At 39.8% G+C, this 20,004-nt stretch overlaps 1 protein-coding gene across 1 annotated transcript in view; it reads left to right on the top strand.

Moving 5' to 3' along the window:
* adcy8 (adenylate cyclase 8 (brain)) overlaps positions 1 to 20,004 on the top strand; it is an 86,482-nt gene that overhangs the window by 27,268 nt on the left and 39,210 nt on the right. Inside the window, exons 3-6 of the mRNA XM_054624367.1 lie at positions 5,136 to 5,285; positions 14,127 to 14,257; positions 14,535 to 14,646; positions 15,873 to 16,000. Of these exons, the coding sequence (XP_054480342.1) occupies positions 5,136 to 5,285; positions 14,127 to 14,257; positions 14,535 to 14,646; positions 15,873 to 16,000 (521 nt within the window). The remainder of the gene's footprint in view (positions 1 to 5,135; positions 5,286 to 14,126; positions 14,258 to 14,534; positions 14,647 to 15,872; positions 16,001 to 20,004) is intronic.

Below are 20,004 nucleotides of genomic sequence, written 5' to 3'. Positions count from 1 at the left end.
GTGTGTGTGTGTGTGTGGCTTAAAGGAAAAACACTCCCACACGTATTCAGATTTATTTTCTTTACGGTAACATGCAGTGTTTCCTGCAGCACTTTCTTTACGCCGCCTCCACTGAATTAATGACCACCTCCGCCACCGTCACAAGAAATTAAAACTGTTTCACTAAGTAAAACCTTAAAGGCCGAGTTATGCTTTCTGACGATGTTTTTTGCTTTAGATATTATAAGAAAATCAGAAAATATTAAATTTTGCTGCATATTAGGAAAAGGAAGAATAAAGTTTTAAAGACTAGTTTGAATTTGAAAATAAGTAAAAAGAAAAAAGTGTCTGGAGGTGTGGAGTAGTGGTCTTCTGATGTAGGCTACATTAGCTGCTTTTAACATAACACAGCTTAACCTCTGACCCAACTGTCAGTGACTGTGTTGCATTGTGGGTAATGTGGGCTGCTGGTTGTGACAATGAAGAAGAATAAAAAAAAAGACTTCTGTCTCTGGTTCTGATGGGTTGATTGGGTTCATTTGTGTTTCAACTGTCAACTAAACTGTTTCGTTGCTGCTTCCTCATTTAAATCAAATAACTGTTGAATTTAGACTTTTTTGGGACATTAACCCCTGATGTGTTCGAGTAAATGCATGCGTAAATGTATACTTTTTTGCTTTTGGTGCAGAAAAAGGTTGTATCCAGTTAAGCAGTTCAAACAGATCCCGAGCTCAGGATCTGTCAGCTCAGCACCAACAAACGCCAGAATCTCTCTGCAAATATGTGAGAATTGAGTTGCATCCTCAAACAAACAGCTCTAACCCAGCAGCCTCTCCTCTCTGTTAACTCCGACATCCAATCTGCAGAGTACTGTGACGCTTAGGAGCCACCCTTCATATAATGTCATCTTGCTCTCCACAAAGCATGGAGCTGTCGAGGGCACGAGGAATCAGAAAAATCCCCTCTTCATGCTCAATTCCCTCCTCTTGAAATGTGCTCTCAGCGCAGCAATTTTACAGCCGAGGAAAACAGCGGCAGAGCGTTCTCAGTTTCCTGAACTCTCTGTTTGAGCTTTTTTATCATCCAACACAGTTCTGCCTCAAGAGTTTGTGAGCTAGTGCCCTTTCTCTTCCTAAAAACATTAAAAAAGGCTAAAACCGAGACATCAAACAGGAGGCAATGACACATTTAATCAGCATCCCTTCCATCTCCCTATAAAGAAGCTTCTCTAACTCAGCAGTGGACTATAAAATAATCATTTAAAAACACTCGTCTGTGGTTACATTTTACAGACGCCTTTTGATTGACCCTTTGAGACAAACACGAGTCACATTCTCACATTAACATGTCTGATTAGAGCAGGAATCCAAGGATACGTGGTGCGTAGAGAGGAGTTATCACCGCTATAAAGTCCTGGAATAATAAAACCTGCCTGGACATTTATTTATTCTTGGAAAGCTGGTTTGTTTTATAAGCTGTGATGCTGTAACTGCACTGAGTCACCACGTTTGTCATCTGAACTGCCAAGTCTGCCTGGGAAACATTGGTTATACGGATAAATCTGTTACGATATCATACCATTTATACACACAGGAACAACAACAACAACAACAACATGTGTGTCACCATTTATAGAGCCGTACACCATGCCTGATCCGTACTGGGAATGCAGCTCTCAAAAAAAAAAGATGAGAAGGAAGCGAGATGGCTCACTCGTTAGCTACTTCCACCATCCATTTCGAGATGATGGAAGTAGCTAAGAAGTGAGCCGTCATGCTTCATCTCCATTGACGGCGTGTCATTAAACGTGTTAAATATTAAACATGAAATATGTTACGTGCATAGTGTTTTTCAAAATAAACTTCCGTCTACCCAGGAAGTTAGGTCCAGGCAACAGAACTACTTGGTCAGGGTTAGGAACAGATTGTGGGAGACGTTACTCTGGACTACAGATACTGAAGCTTTCTTTATACCAGTGCGTGTCTCCGCAGATTGGGCACCATCTTTGAGCACAAACACGTTTATGCTCAACCTGCTGTTCGTTGCATTATTCTCCATTTACTACATATAATGTAAAGAAGCAAGAAGGCGAAGAGTGTTACCGGCAAGGGTTTGTAATTAGCTGATGACTCATAGCTCATATTCATGGACTACTTTATTATCTTTGCACAAGCCCTATAAAGACAGAAGTCAAGTATTACATGTATTATGAAGAAACAAAGATAAATTAAATATCCTGTCAACTATTTCATATTGATATTTACTCAAAAGTAGATTTTTAAGACCTGTTGTTCCTAAAGCATCTAAAAAGGAATTGTCCCTTTTTGTATAATCGCTAGACATGTTAATAGTGCTTTAATAAGTGAACTATTTGTGACAAACATGTCTGAAAAGCTCTGATCGCGCGTAAATGACAAAAATTCAGAGGTCAACAACCAAACTTGCGGACCCTTTGAATGAATACGTGATTTTCTGGCACGCTTCATGCCATCACCATGCTTAACAAGTCACTGTTAGGCGTGAATGAGCTGATAAACGATATGATAATATGATACTGGATGGTTTCAAAGACTCTTGCCGATACCTGATCCAGCTATTTCTGCTGTACTGGACTAATTTCTGGTTGGAACAACTCTAATTACTGTAAGTCATTTTTATCAAGCTAGTTAATATTGTGCTATAGTGGTGCTTAATCCCAGAAGACCAGGACCCTGGAGCTCCAGAGCCCTCGTTGACAGGCTGATGAATCCAGGCTTGCCTTTAAATGTCACAGGACATGTTTTAAAAGCCCTGAAAACCTCCTCACCTGTAATCATGACTTATTGATCGGCTACCTTATCAGCCGCCTGCAGATACAGTACGATGAGCTCATCATGTGGGGCAATAAAAGCGTTCCTCTGTGACCTTTTGATAGAGACAGAGAGACAATAGAGATGGGAGCAGGTGTTCAGGACCTGTCCAGACTTGTCTGGGACTGTATTTACTCTGCTCACACACAGAACCCCCCCCATGAGAGTAAGATAGATAAACACTGTCATTCTTCCAAACGGATCATTTGGAACAATAACAGTTTCATTTAACATCTTCAGAAAGTTTGAAGGGCAGACTGTGGCAGAGAGAGAGAGAGAGAGAGAGAGAGAGAGAGAGAGAGAGGTGGAGGCAGTGAAGTGTTTTCATCTGTGAACTGTCAGCCAACCTGCTTTAACACTTGCATCATGTGAAGCTCCCGCAGGCGGGGGTGGGTGGGGGATACGGATGGGTGGAGGTGGAGTGGAGGTGGTGGTGAAATCCCTGGTGCAGCTGAGGAGGACGCTCATGTTGCATCAGTGTTACATCAGCTGTGTGTTTCTGCCGGTTTAAAAAACCTGCAGGCGGGATTGAAAAGCATGTTCTCTTTAAACCAATCGCCGAAACTACACAGTTTATCACATCCAGAAGCTATGATTAACAACGGTCCCTGAACACATCGTGTGGGACGAACGTTTCCTTCAGAAAAATCAACCGATGCAAAGCTCACAATTGTGATGTTTCATGAAAAACTTTGCCCCTAAATCAGACTAATCTACCAGTACATTTATTTCGTGTTCCTTGGAGCTTTTCAAAGCACCATGAATCTGTGAGCGTTCTCCATAGTGCGAGCGTCCTGCAGGTAGAACAGAGGGAGGTGGTTCAAACATCAGTTACCTGCTTTGTTCTTTGGGCTCTGTTCTCTTGTCTTCTCTGGTTTTAGATGTTCTGAAACATCTAGGCTCCTTGGTTTGTTAACGATGGTAGAAAGAAAGCTCACCTCTGACACACTTCTATTGCGGCGGAGATATAAACTACATTGCTACAGCACAATCTGAAGCTGTGAGACGTGAGAATGAACTACAACATCCTCATGTTGTCCTCGTTTCCCGATAACCAAACTTGTGGAAGCTGCTTCTGCTCTTGCTGTAAACAGAAATGTCTGTCTGATCACAAATGTGTTAAAGAGGTTATTTTGGCAGCGGAGATGCTGCGAACTAAAACTTGGGATCAGAGCCAGAAAACTGCAACATGCAGGCAGCGCTCCATCTTCATTTCATGTTCTCCCATGCAGTATCCAGATACTGTAAAAACATCAAATTCTGAGCTCATCAGTGCAACTACGAAGCCTTTAAAAGTGAATTCAGACTTCAGACTTACTTGTGATAAGGTCTCCAGCCTAGAGGACAGTCGAACCAGCTCATTGTTTGAACTGTGCAAGTTTAACACACAATATGTAACTGTTTGCTTTAAAAGCACCAAATGTTCAACAAGTAATCTGTGGATAAAAGCAGCATGTCATCTGCAAACTTATCAAACAGAGGACTCTTTATGCAGCTCCCATGCTACAGATGAATGTCAGACCCCCGTAGCACGCTTACATTATTCTACTACAGATGTAAATGAATTCTCCTGCGATGAATCGTTAGATAACAAACAATGTTTGTCCTGTCATCGTGTCTCAGAGCCTCAGGGTGTTACGCTTCCTTCAAAGGAGTCTATAGATCTTAAAGTAACAAACCGAGAGGACATAAGTGGTTTCTATGCTAATCTCCCCAGTAGTGCTACTCAACTCAACAGCTGATGTTTAAGATACTTTATAGTACATAAATATGTATATATTAATTTTTTGTGTTTTTTTTTCTCACATGTTCACATGCTTTGTAAATGCAAGAACAGAAGATTTTTGAAAAATGGTGCTTTCTTGTAATCCCATGTGGGATGGACATAATATTTGGCATGACAGAAAAACTAAATGAATGAATACAGCAATTCTTTGCTGCTTTAATCAGGAAAACATATTGTAATTAAAGCATATTTCCTCATACATTTTGTCACGAGACAACGAGAAGTTAGTTAGTTGTTGTAGTTTGGCTGCTGATTTGGTCCGTTTATCAACAGTAGCAGTGGAATTTTGTAACCTGAATGTATTTAGACATGGGGATTGTGAGTGGGGATCACCAAAGAATGCTTTACATGTCGTACTACCTTTGTCATTTGCAAGTGGCTTCATTTAAATTGTTAATTGTAAAAATAAATGTCATTCACTGCTTCGCTTGTGAACCGGATTCGAACCAAACAGAGAAAATCCTGATCTGTATGTGTGTGATCTCACCCTCCGTCTCTGTGTCTCTGTGTCTGTGTTTCAGGTAGCGGCTCAGGCTGTGTTGTTCATGTGCATGAACACGGCTGGGATTTTCATCAGTTACCTGTCCGACCGCGCTCAGCGTCAGGCCTTCCTGGAGACGCGGCGCTGCATCGAGGCTCGGCTGCGACTCGAGACGGAGAACCAGAGACAGGTGAGTCCACGACTGAAGAGAAGAGACGATAACGATGCTCACACAGGGACAAAACTGCTTATGCGGCCTGTAGCACTGAGAGAAAAGAGATGTCATAGTATTTACACTGGAAACAATGGAGCCTGAATGCAGCAATTGAATGGGAGCGGTTTTCTATAGAAAATGAATCTGTCTGTTCGTTAGTGAGCCGCTGACTTTTCCTCTAGCGCCACTGTGAGGTTGACATCTGTAGTTAAGAGGGAAATATTTCAACGAGTATCACATGGATTGATGTAAAATTTGCTCCGAAATTTGCTTTTCAATATTTCTGTGAGTTTGAAATAACAATTATAATGTCAGCGTTATGGTCCATGCCATAAACTGTCACGTATTATAAAGATACACTCAGCAGAGTGCAAATCTCCACCAGGTTTGTCTGCAACAACCACCGCTGTATTGTTTGATTGAATGAATACAACCCACAACTATCTTACCCGCTGTCCAGACACCAACAGGCATTAAGGAGTCCCAAAACATACTTCATTAAAACTTAAAAACAAGCAGCGACGTATGCAGGCAAAAGGCTTGAAGTCGTCGTATAAGACATTTCGTACAATCTTGCCAAGCTTTGTGGCAGTGATGTTGTTAGCTGTTGGCCAAACACACTGTCCAAAACAATAAAAAGTGAGAAAAAACTATTTTCTCCCACTGTGTGTCTGGGCTCAGAGTGGCATGTCAACAGTACTATGAAACGGGTAATAAAAGGTCTTTTGAGAAGGTCTGAGTCACCGCCAACCAGTAGAGGTCCTTGAGCTTGCAGCCATAACTTGACACCAAAAATATTACGCAGTTTGCTGCAGAATAGAGCAAGATTAGCCGTGGACAGCCACAGATGTGCACAAATATCCTGCAGAGCTATCATAAATATAATACATGAATGGGAAAAGCATCCAATTTCCTACAACAAATTGAGGCATTTGTTGTAGGAAATCGCTCTGACCATTGTCATTCCCAGAGATAATCATCCCCACTAGCACTCTCACTGTGAGCGTTCCAGCATGCTGAAAATGTTGTTTGCCTCTAGCATTGGCTGTGGACCAATCATCTTTTTCTTCTGTATGTTTGATGATTGGGTAACTAATGCTCAGTGAGTGAGCTACTACTGTTGATTTCTGTATATTTACAGTTCCCTGGTTGCTTCAGAGGAATGGATGGGCTTATAACTTACAGCAGCAATGGTGCAATTTGGATGATTTTGGGTGATTGACAGATCTCTCCAAGAGTAGTATACAGCGTCTCCACATCACTCCTCCGCATTCCAAATATGGTCACTTCTGCTATTGGTTGAAAAAAAAGAAACACATGGCAACAGCTTCATTAGGGCTCTCCACAAACCAATGCATGATGTCACGATGACTACGTCCGCTTCTCATGGACAGTCTGTGGTCGGGAGTTTTAGTTCGGATGAAAGCGGCTTCCGGGTCAGAACTGAGAGACCACAGTGACCTCTAAATGACCTTCAATACACAACAGGTGAATGTGTCTTTTCTTCCTGCTTTTTAGTGATGGAGCAGAGTGTGAAGACACTTTGATAAAAGGAGCACAGCCATTGATGGATTTCAGTTGACATGGCTGAATGTTAGCAGCTCGGCTAATGAGCCCGCTGAGAGCAGAGTAACATGGACGCTGCATCGATCCGCTGCTGTCAAGCAAACGGTGCATCAGTGCAGTGGACACACACACACACACACACACACACACACACACACACACACACACACACACACACACACACACACACACACACACACACTTACTCAAATAGAAACGCAAGACATGGTCTGAGTCATTTGGAGCTTTGTTTACACAGCGGAGTGGACGCTCAGGCTCTGAGAAGCCACAGAAAAGCTTTTAGGGCGTTGTGTTTCCTGGAAGGGTTTCGGCTCAGACACGCTCTGGGATGGTTGTAATGGAGCGAGATGGGGCCTCGCCCTCCAGCAGATCACCTTAATGTGAAAACCAATCAGGGCTGTTTCTGTCAACATGCTTTAAGAGCACAGAGCCACGTTTCTGTCCACAGCACCAGGCAAGGAATACTATATGTCTGTCCTTAAAGTGTGACTGAGATGAAGGCGGGATGTCGATAGAAGCAGCAAGTAGAAAAGTACAGAAAAGCTACAGAGTTTAAAGCTGCTCTAATCAATATTTTGATATTTAAATGGGTGTGAAGTGGGCCCTTTATAGTGACGTTACTCTGTGGTTCCTCTCAGCTGCAAAGAGCGTTTAAGCATCAGCTGTTTGGTTTTTACAGTCCACAGCTTTCCTTTCCAGCAGCAGCTGTTTTCATGAAACCAGCTCTGATAAATCCACTGAACACTACCTGCTCAGCAGACAGAAACAGTTAGAGATTATAGCTGGTGATCATAGTGGAGCAATTAGAAGCTAAAGACACGGAAGTTTCCCTCAGGAGGTGGTGGAGACCAAAAACGGAGCTAAAAGAGAGCGAATATTGGTATTACATTCATCACAAACACAACTCCACTGAGTTGTTCATGTTATTCTGTGTCTGCTGGAGGTGTTTATGGGCATCTGTAAGCTAACATGTTAGCCATATTTCACTTGTCAGGGTTGTATTTACAGCTTGTTGTGCTGCCCCCAAAAATGTTGATTACAGGAAGGTTATCCTCGAAGCTGGACGTTCAACGGAACTCATCCAATTTCAGACATGTTTCATTTCTTGCTCATCTAAATCTACTCTCGTAGTTCTCGGTAAATCATCTACGTATAAATACGGCAGCTTGATCAGAAGCTCTAACTAAGACGCTGTAGGTGGCCAAATGGCGGATGGAAAAGTAGGAAGTCAGGTGACGTAGTTAAATGCAATAAAGTCTTTGTAGGGAGGAGGATGGGGAGGATTGAACGGGTGAAAAAAACAAGACTTTCACCAAGGAGATCGTTGTTCGTGTCCTGTGTGAAACCAAAAAGTCTCTCTCCTCCTTGCCAGTGTAGAAATGGGGGAGCGTCAGCGGGGGTTGAGTCATCATTGACTCGTTACGATGTCTCGTTACCTACGTAACAAACTTTCTTTTTTTAACCCAATCCACGATCTTTTCCGAAACCTAAGCAAGATGATTTCCAGTGAACACGGTAGTTCATTTTAAAAAGACAGGGTATGCATTTAACAAGCAGAAATTGAAAATTACAAAACTTATGCAGAGAGTCATAGTTTGAAGCGTAGTACAATGAGAGGAAGAATGAGTTTGACGAATATATGACATAGACTCATTTTATGACGTGTATGTGCACATAAATTCTGAGAATATCATCTTAATGCCCAAAATATTAACATAAGAGATTCAATCTTGGAAGCAATCATGCATCTTTTAATAAACTCCTCTTTATAGTTTTGGGACAAAAACCTAAATGGTTCACTGAAGGAGCACAGATGATAAATATGGGTCAACTTTAGATGCTGACATTAAATTAGACCTTGAAGCTCTTTCATTGCTGACTTTAAAGTTAAAAAAACAAGCGACAATAAAAGCATGAACAAAGTGTTTTGTGACCCTTTAACACAATCCCAATGAAATATGAATATGGAATCGTCAGTGAGCTGCTGGAGGGCTTTGGCTCTCGGCTAAAATCAAGCTGTGCTAATGATTTTCAAAGCTAACGTGACACAGAGTCCGCTGGCTCTCAGCTGTCCAAACCAGAGACCGTGTCCAGTGGAGCAAACACACACTAAACCCCCCCGTCCACCGTCCACACTGCAAAAAATATCCACCTGAGACAGTCAGTTGCTGCTTCGGTAGAAACAATAAAAAAACATAAAAACACACATGTGAGATGAGATGCAGATTGACATGTCCCGAGAATCATCATAAGTGTATTCAAATGAGATTTGCTCACTCTTTAAATATTAATCAACTGCTTTTGTATTTATTAACAAATGTGAGAAAAGCCAAACCAACTAGAAAATGAATGTTGAGTCGATGTAATTTGTTAAATTTTTGATTCGGTTGAATTTTCGTGCAGAAACGTGATGAAGCCAGTTTAGGAAGAAATCTCAGTTAACTTCTAGAGTTCAAGAGAATCAGAATCAGCTTTATTTAGACAAGTATAAAGATAAGATAAGATAAAGATAAAGAGGTTTTTTATTGTCATTGTAGTGATACAACGAAATTTCGTTTGGTAGCCATCGGCCAGCCAGCAGCAGCGAACAGTATAAAAGTATGCATGTATACAAGGAATGAGAGCTGGATATATAAAAGTAAAGAATAGGCAGGGTTGTTAAATACACAAGCAGTGGAAAATAAGAGTAACAAAAAATACATAAATATATCTAACAATAAAACAAGAATTACAATGTCTATATCCAAGTCTTCTGTGAGTTGTAAACAAAACAAATAGAGCAAAGAAATAAAAACTGAATGGTTTTACATGGATTGGATGATTATGTACAGTATGTGAATGTACAGATGTCTCTGTACTGTATGTACAGTGGGTAGGATTCATATTTACAGTGGCAGATGATATGTACATATTTAAAAAACAATTAAAATAATAATAATCTAGAAGTCTAAGTTGTTTTGTTAGCTTTCTTTAACTAAAAATGCAAAGGCAATATATAGCAGGAAGATGTACCATTAAGGCATAGATGTCATTTAAGAAAAACTACTAAACATCATCTGAAATGATAAAAGAGAGAGTTCATTTCATGTAAAATAAATTCATATGCCATACACTTCATTTCTTTTTAAATAAACAGAAAAAGAGCATTGACACATCAATGTTAAATGGAGCTTTAAGTTAATAAACCTGGAGTTAACATTCTTTTGTCAAACTGCTCCAAGGTCAGTCATTTCAAACTCAAGAAAACGAGCTGGTGAGCATTGTACAAACGGAAGTATTCTGTTTAAACTGCATAAAAATACCACAGTTACAAGGTTGAACAGGGGATTTAAAGAGCCAAGATGCTTTTGTAAGCTAATACACATTTTGCAAAGACAGTGTAAAGATATTTACAACAATAAAATGCGGCAAAAGTTGAAAAATGGAAAATACATTATCATCTAAATGCATAGTGGAAGGCTTTTGTACAAAAGGTGAAGGCTGTTCAAACAAAGATCATAATGTGATTGTTAGAGGAATCAAAAGCTTCAATGTAAACACACAGAACTCCACAGAAACAGAACAGCTCAACAGACTAAACCAAAGCCAAACCCAGCTCCTCAGAGGGCCAAACCCTTCAGTGAGAATCCAAGACCACTCTGTGGGGGAAAAAAGAGAAAAATCCACATTTCTTGCAGTGACTCTCCACCACCAAAACGCCCGGGAGCGATGCAGCAGCCGAAGCGTTAGCAACGCTCCACTGGAATGTTTGTCTGTCTAGACCTTCATTTGGGGGATGCACAGCTCTGCTTCTCAGCACAGATAACAGGTCAACACGAAACACCACAGAGCTGAGAGCAGAGAGCGCTGAAACACCTGCTCTCCTCCAATACACACATTATAAAAAACATCAACATTTAAATGTGAAATAATATATATGTGTATCTAACTAAAAGGTCAAATATGTATTTTTTTAATAATCATTATTTTTTTGGCAATTATTCCTCAAATTGGTTTATAAAGATATAGGCAGCATATTTTACAATTGAGCAATAAGCTTTACATTTTTTCCTCTGTGATGCTTCACCTGTTTGCATAACTTATATGTGTACATGCTATTTAGAGAAAGTCTTTTTTATTGTCTTTTTGTATTTTTTTGTATTTGCTTGTTCTTGTCCAGTTTGTTCACAATATAGCATTCGTATATATAGCAATAAATCCGAACAAAAATGTGACGTAATTCGTAGATATCCAACGAATGTATTTCATATGTTATAAACATAGTCATGAACGAGGAAGTATAAAGACCGCTATGAACCGATGTCTACTTTAGGGAACTACTTCCGGAGTTATTTTAACACAAATGACGATCTATTCCTAAACCGAACCAAGTAGTTGTTTTTCTGCATACCTAACTGAGTGTCTGTGAAGATGAAAGTTAATTTAAAAAGACTGTATGTATGTAATTTGCATAAATTGAGCGTGTTGCTGGACTTATTTAGTAAAACCAGGCAGCGAACTGTGGTTCTGCCGAGTAAAGTCAATACGGAAATGTCTTAAAACTGCATTACCTCTAGTGTCCATCAGGGGGCGACTCCTCTGGTTGTATAGAAGTCTATGAGAAAATGACTCTACTTCTCTCTTGATTTATTCCCTCAGTAAACATTGTAAACATGAGTTTATGGTCTCAATCTCTAGTTTCAAGTCTTCTTCAATACAGCATGATGTTCATTTAGTAAATGATGCTCCATTTAGAGTCAAACAGACCATAACGCGGATGCGTTCAATCAGAACTTGGGGCAGGGTAACCTGGTTTCGTCGGTGCTGTCGGAAAAATCAGAAAATCATGACGTTTATTTTAGAACAAATCTGCACAGTTTTCCCAGACATTCAACTGGAGAGTACTGTTGTACCAATCAGATGCATTTTATCAAACTGGATCATTATTTTTAATTAAGACTTATGACCCTGTTGAAGTACTGTTTTTCTAATCAGACCTTTTCAGATTTTAATCAGGAGCAGTTCAGACAGTTTCCTTTGGTGCATGTGTGTGTGTGTGCTTGTTTGTATGTGTGTGTGTGTGTGTGTGTGTGTGTGTGTGTGTGTGTGTGTGTGTGTGTGTGTGTGTGTGTGTGTGTGTGTGTGTGTGTGTGTGTGAGAGAAATGATGGACCCCACAACTGAGCCAAAAAATACACGGACCCCTCAAGGGCTTAAACACGTTTGTGTGTGTGTGTGTTCCTAAGTGAGACCGAAGGCAGCGATGAAACAGCATCAGTTTTTCATTCAGTGTCACAATAATGAATGAAGAGAGATGTGACTAGAAAGGAGAGAATGGAGCAGATGAGTCTCTCTCTCTCTCTCTCTCGATGTGAAGAGGCTCTTCAGAGCTCTCAGAGAGCATCATGCAGTTTCACTGATTTCAGAGGAGACTTGAGAAAAACACACTGTAGTCTGCACTAAGAGCAGAACAGGGCAAAGACAAACCAACTACACAAATATATATTTCTACTTTGTGTTCGATTGTGTGGTGACACAATAATTATCTCACATTTTTACATATGTTTTATTTATTTATTTCATTCTGCTTTCCTGACAAAAGACATCCTTGAATCATTGAATCATTGAATAAACCATAAATGACATCGAAACTTCACTCATCATCCAAGTCCTTAATGCAGACAGAAAGACTTGACTTCCCTCCAAACTGTTCATTTCTGCTGCTATGTTGAGTAATGCCATTTGTTTGTTATCAGAAATCCCAACACTGATCATCTTCCATTACCATTTAACAGGAAGTTAATGCCTCAACTGCCATGACATAGCTGCGTCACACACATGGACTGAATACCAGAAGTGGACGTAGTCATTGTGACATACGTCTCTGGTGTCGACCTGTCAATCAGTGTGTAGCCCCGCCCTAAAGCATCCCCTGCTTTATGGTGTGTTTGACTCTAAATGGAGCATCATTTACTAAATGAACATCATGCTGTATTGAAGAAGACTTGAAACTAGAGATTGAGACCATAAACTCATGTTTACAATGTTTACTGAGGGAATAAATCAAGAGAGAAGTAGAGTCATTTTCTCATAGACTTCTATACAACCAGAGGAGTCGCCCCCTGGTGGACACTAGAGAGAATGCATGTTTCGAGACACTTCAGCATTGACTTCACTCGGCAGAATCAGAGGTTGTTGCCTGGTCACACACCAAAGTCTAGCTTATTGCGGTCAGAAACACTGGTGAGATACTAGTAGCGGATGTGGAGGTGTTTTGTAGTAATAGTTAGTATAGCAGACTTGGACATATGCAAACATACATATATAAATAATGACCGTAACCCCAGAGGCTCAACGGTCTTCAGATTGATAGCCGATGGGTTCTGAGGTTGAATAATGAGTCTTTGTTTGAATGTATTCAGTATCTGAAGGAGACAGATGCTTGAGCAGATCCCTGAGGCCAAAGCGTACAGAGGGACGCTGCACGCTCCCACTCCAAATCTGTTTCTGTGTTTGCCAAGTGGAACTGCGTCAGGAGAAAAAAAACAAACACAAGACAAACTTTGGTTGTTGGTGTTGTATTTGTGGGCCCGGAGGCTTTGGAGGATCCTGCTCCAGGAGCTTAGGCTGGCAGACTCATCTTTTAAATTATTTCTCACAGACAGGCTTTTATGTAATGTGTTTTTACAAGATTATTTTACTCGTGTTTGCTCGTTTAATACTCAGTGTTTGACTCGTGTCAACATTTAAGTCCTCATTGCTCTTAATCTGTGATTCACCGTGCAACAATCTCCTCGGAAATGTACAATATATCAAGTTTTTCATAAAAAAAGTAAGTCAAAGTTGTACTTTGCTGCCAAAATATCTCAAACGTATCAGTTATTGTACAACATATGTCAATATATATATATGTTTGTGTGTGTATATATCTATATAAATGCATCTATACAATTATGAAAAATCATACTATAAACGAGCTGATTAACAATTGAAACAGGTTGAAATTTATATTTTTCTATTATTGTTATTAAAAACAAGAATAATAATCATAATGAATATTATGATAATTATTTTTGATATGATGATTATTATTATTTATATTGTTATTATTATTATCTCAGTAATATTTTTTTCTTTTGAAAGTGCGTGCATGTGTTTTTTTTTCAATATATCCAAATATGTGTATTTGTATCTGTCTTTTCTGTTGCTTCAGAGTTCTAATATTCTTGTTGTTTTTCTTCCCCCCCCACAGGAGAGACTGGTGTTATCAGTCCTGCCACGTTTTGTAGTTTTAGAAATGATCAACGACATGACAAATGTAGAGGACGAACACCTCCAGCATCAGTTTCACAGAATCTACATCCACCGCTACGAGAATGTCAGGTGAGGCAGCTGGTTTGGTCGTGATTTATCGGGGGGGTGCTAAAGGTGTGGCAGGATGTTTGTGAAAGCGTTCAGAGCATTATAGTTATTTAAAAAGTGGGTACAAGACATGTTGTGTTTTTGATAAGTGAGGTTGTGCATCCCCACCAGGAAATAAAAGATCATATCACATGTATAATGGTCATTCTGTGGTTGAAGTATTCCTTTAAATATTATGTTTGGATGGTTTTAAAGAACTCACCTGGATATTAAAGTGACATTTCCGTATTTTATTCAGCATTCTTTTCGCAGATGTTAAAGGCTTCACAAACCTCTCCACGACGCTGTCAGCGCAGGAGCTGGTGCGAATGTTGAATGAACTCTTTGCACGCTTCGACCGCCTCGCACACGTAAGTCACGAAGCTTTATGACCCCAGATCCATCTTTCACTTTTATTTATTTAAATGCTCATTGAGTCCTAAATCAGGCTTTAAAGTTCCTTTACTTTGATTTCTGTTTTACAAATTTACCAGCTGTCGTCAGTTTGGATTCATTGTTCATTTTTGTTTCTCATAGTGAATAGTTCTGTCACCATAATAACGTTATTGACTTTTCGTATGATAAATGGACATGAATTCGATAATTTTTATGTTATAGACTTTTCATATGATAAATGGACATGACCTTGATTAGTATTTTTAGATTGTCAACTTATCATGCAATATATATATATATATATATATATATAGACATGACCTGGTTCATCATTACGTTTTTGACTAGTCGTACGATATATGCTAATTGACCTTGATCATTTTTATGTTATTGACTTTTCATATATACATATGAACATTAACGCAATCATTTTTACATTCTCAACTTATTGTACAATATATGGACATGACCTTGATTGTAATTTTGAAGTTTACATTACATAAGAAAGTCAACAACATGTTAGCGAACATGATGCCAGAATAATCAGCAGTGTTTTCCCGACCATTAGACTCATCATTTGTTTTTTTATTGTTTTGGATGTTTGGTTTTATTTTATTTATGTGTTTTACTTATTATCAGTATCATTTTAAATCTTACATCTATGATCTGATCTTTTCTTCCATTTTTCTTTCACACCAAAACAATTATGTCTTAGGTTTAAAATGTAATACAAAATGTGTTTCATACCAAAAAGTGTGGCATCTTATACATAACATAAAGTTTGCTTTCTACACTCCCCGTCCTGTCCAAAAATAAATCCTAAAAACACTTTTCAGCAGACGTTGTTTTCTATATTTTTCCAGACAGCCTTTCAGGGCTGCCAGCGCTCATGAGAGCTAAATAAAGAAACTCCATCAGCCAGATGAATATTTCATTCACAACAACAGAGCGAATTATTGATTCAACATTCATCTCTGTCGGACTGTATGTTTGTCTGGTATTACATTGAGGAGCGTTTCAGACTGATGGCCGAAAATTGTTTCCACAGGTTTATTATTTTTGAATTGCCCCTTCTCTGTATTTCTATTTTTGATCACAAATGCAATATTTTATTTTCCACGTTCTCCTATTGTAAGGTTAATTAAATGAGTGAATTGTATGTTGCGTATTTTTAACAATTGATGTGCCTGGTGTGTTGCAGGAGAACCACTGCCTACGAATAAAGATCCTGGGAGACTGTTACTACTGTGTGTCTGGTCTACCTGAGCCCAGACAGGACCACGCCCACTGCTGTGTGGAGATGGGCCTCAGCATGATCAAAACCATCAGGTACCCTCTTCTTCCATATCTTCATTATCTCTTAACTGTAGGGATGGAGACACTTCACTGCAGGCTCAAACTGTTTTTTTTACGTTATCTAAGTTCAATTAAGTTTAAGTTTAAATTTAAATAAGCCAACGTTGACTTTTGGTGTCACACGGGACTCTTACAGCAGTCTACTGGGTGAAAGTCCTGTGTTTGTTTGTCCTATCCATCCCCCTCCACCTAAAAAACAAACACAGTTCGGGAGAAAAAACTCTCCAAAGATAATAGCTCGTTTGTTGTTTGGGAACATAACTTTTAGAAGCTCTGTGAGGTTCATGTCACAGCCACTGCTGCAGCTCCAGCTACTGACCGTGTTTATAAGCCAATCAGAAGCCACTACCACCACTTCACTTCCTGTTGTCCCTGTTGCATGTCTCTCTCCTTCACTTCATACTCACCCTAACGTATGAAACACGGTACAACTTTTTGTTTGTCAAATAATTTATCTTTGGAAGCTCTAGCTTACACATTATAATAGACACAATGTTATTGAACTTTTGTTTAAACTGCAGTTCTTTCCTGCAAGTATGTTGACTTAAAGCACACTGTTTTCCTGCTGCTCTGAACGAATCGGCTTAATATCTAACTTTTCCCTTCCAGCTATTGGACAGCAGTGCTTTTATCTGTACACTTCTTTTATCTCATTTCCTCGCAGCACTCGGTTCGCCAGGTCTCTGATCTGAGAGCAGCTCCCCTGCACTATTTCCATTTGGGCTCGAGGCTAGGTGTCAGGAACAAATAATACATGCAATCACAAGGTTCAACCTCATCACACAACACCCATGCATCACTGAAAAAAATATTCAGTGATGGTATCATATTTTAGAAAATGACACAACAGGGATTTACAGCTCCCCTAAGCTCATGAATGATGACACATGACTGACTTCAGTTCATGTGGGAAAGGACGTATGCAGCAGAAATAAAGGTACAACTCTGCAGTTACTTCTGACAAGGCTCGCTGAAGCTGGAGTTTGTGCTCTTAAAGCCCGAGAGCGTTTCCATTTCGATTATCTTCTTTGTCGTATTTTGTTTCCGTTGCATCGTTTTTAGCGTGACAGTGAGGAGGACTGATGTTTAGAGGGAAAAGAGGGATTAGAGATGGATAAGCTGTGAGATTTGTACTGTACACTATTAAGTCAATATGCTGAGCTGCTTACAGGCGACCACTTTGAGCTGCTAAAGGGCAGCTTGGTACATGTTGCCTTCTACAATATATGTGCCGATAACGAAAACTAAAGATAAAAAGGTGGCAACAGATGTCTGCAGGTATTGTGAAGAATGCAAGGGGCTTTGTTGGTGTAGGTGAAACTGCAGGTTCATCAGACAGACAGAAGTTATCACTGCAACAATCATTGAACCGTGTCTGCAGCTTGTGAACTACACTCAAAAGATTGAATGCTGTTCTCCATATTAAATAGTGACTTTGCTTTGTGGCAAGAGTTGAGGTTAAACTTTTTATTTGCCAAATAATGCAAATTTTTGTTAGTAGAGCTGGTTTAATTTGGGTCGTCAGTGCAAGTTGTGTTGGTCTCTCTGCTCCCTGGACAGAATATAACGTTTATCTTCGTCGACCGGGAAAACAAATCAAATCGGATGAGTTGAGGGTTAAAAACTGGACTTCCTGTGTTGCACTCACTCCCTTACTGGGTCCCTGTGCTGACCTTTATCTATCAAAAGCTTTGTTAGTTCTCAAGCGAACTTTTGAAATGTGACAAATGTCAGCATAGTTTGGTCAGAAGTTGGTGGAATAGGCTACGCATGGTTGTAAACAAGGGAAGAAGTAGTAGAGGTTGTGAACTGGCAAATAAACAAGTCTCCTTTGCTGTCTAACCATCTACAAAAACGGAAAGAGATCCTCAGGAATTTGTTTCATTGTTCTTTCATGTCAGCTCGTATTGGCCATGTGCCATGTTGTCTAGAGACAAAGACAATGTCGATATGTATCCTAGAACACGCTAACAGCAAAAACATCTGATCAGTCACGAGTTCAGTGTTCGCTAAGTCAGAACTCTTTCTGCAAAGGCGTTTCCATAACCAATTTAGAACATCTACGCAATATCCACAAAGGGCAAAAAACACCGACATGTTTTGCTGTTTCCATACAGTTTTTCTAATAAAATACTTCAAAATCCCGGTAAAATACGTGACTTCAAACACGGTTAATGCTTTCATAGTTCAAAATCAACACAATTCAAAGGGAGGTACATGTTGGTTTTGGCTCCGCTGGTTTGTCTGCTACTTTGGTGTGAGTGACCCACAGCTTAGAGTATTGCGTAACATTTCATAATTCAAATTCCCCTTGTGTAACACTTATTTGTGTGTATGAAAGCAGGGTAATAGCTGCCTTTGTACCATTTTACTGGATGTGCTCTTTACCCTCATTTTCATAATTTTTTATTCTTTTGATTATGACGTTCGTGTTTACAAGAGGTGAGCTAAATACAGCAAAGAGGTCTAGTGCCTCATTTATCCACACAATGCATGATTATCAAGATGTTATGTTCCTATTAAAAATCCTTGAGGTCAAACATGAGTACAGAGCCGGTGAGACATGTTGGACTGTTGTTTGTTATCCAGTTTCGGGATTAGATCTTCTCCACATTTACACCAGTTTATTCCCCTAAACGTTTAGAGTTTCCATGTTGGGACTCGGTGAAAGCTGATGAAGGTGCAGACTGATGGTGGAAAATGTACAGTATGTCTTATATTTTTTTGCCATGCTAGTCGTGTCCCAGGGACTTTGGTCCAGACTGAAATATCTCTCCAACTATCGGATGGATTGCGATGACATTTTGTACACATATCCATAGCCCCCATGTGATGAAAATCATTATCTTTGGTAATCCCCTGACTTTTCCTGTAGCACCATCAGGATGTTGACATTTGTGGTATTGAGTGAAATGTCTCACTTTTGGATGGATTGTCATGAAATGCAATGCAGACATGCATGTCAAGGGCCACTTCCCAGTCAAGGGTACTCATAAACTGGTGGAAGGGTAAAGGGACGGGAATGAGGATTGGGCTCAAAGCACCATCATGCATAAATACAGCGTAACAGAGCAGCTAGCATGGCAAAAGCAAGGGTACAGAGTCTCTTTTAAAGATCTTTGAGTAATACTTATTCAACATTTTATTGACACAGTCTCTTTTGCCTGAATATAAGTGATGTTTTGATGATAAACAGATCCAGTCTAGAATGAGGGGGTATCAGTTTGGATCTTTTCTCAATACCTTCAAGCCATCATGACCTTGTTGCAGTTCACAGACTCTCATCAACGGTTTCAGATGCTCTTCATGTTCAGACTGGTTTAGTGGATTTGGAAGCTCGTCATGGTTAAACGTTGTGTAACAGTGATGGTCGTTAACCAAAGAGGTTGGAAGGAGATATACGTTTCTAAAACGTCATGTTTCTAGCAAAAAACACTTCTTCGTAAGACTAGCTAGTGAAGTTATACCGACTTGTTTTTTAATGATTGTCATAGTGAATAAGGACCAACTGGGCTTGACAGTGTGAACTGTGATGTTCCTTAACTTCACTGTCTTCTGCCTCGCTCTCCAGGTGATCTGTAGCTTTAGCTCCTATCTTAATCTTTATTTCCTGTTTTCACTGCTGAATCAGTTTGACATCCTGGATATATATCCTTCAAACACATGTTGTAGACCCTTCTGTCTGCTTCTCTCTAAAATGTCATTTTTCTATATAAATAATAAGATAATATTTCTTCAGGGAATGCAGTTATTGACAGTGTGGGCTACATGCTAACGTAGCTCTGACAGCTTGATGGAGTAGCACTGGGGGGCGGGGCTTATTGATGGGTTAGGGTTGAATTGACTCTGATAGTGCATCCTTTGTTGTTTGTAAATGGAGATTGGGTCAATGAAGAGCTTAATGCGTTGTTTGTGCTGGTTGTGGTGCTGACCTCTGACCTCCACAGGGAGGTGACGAACTTACCCGCAGAGTCAGT

Source organism: Anoplopoma fimbria, chromosome 3 (assembly GCF_027596085.1).
Source record: "Anoplopoma fimbria isolate UVic2021 breed Golden Eagle Sablefish chromosome 3, Afim_UVic_2022, whole genome shotgun sequence".
Classification (NCBI taxonomy): domain Eukaryota; kingdom Metazoa; phylum Chordata; class Actinopteri; order Perciformes; family Anoplopomatidae; genus Anoplopoma; species Anoplopoma fimbria.
This window is presented reverse-complemented; position numbering and strand designations above follow the sequence as displayed.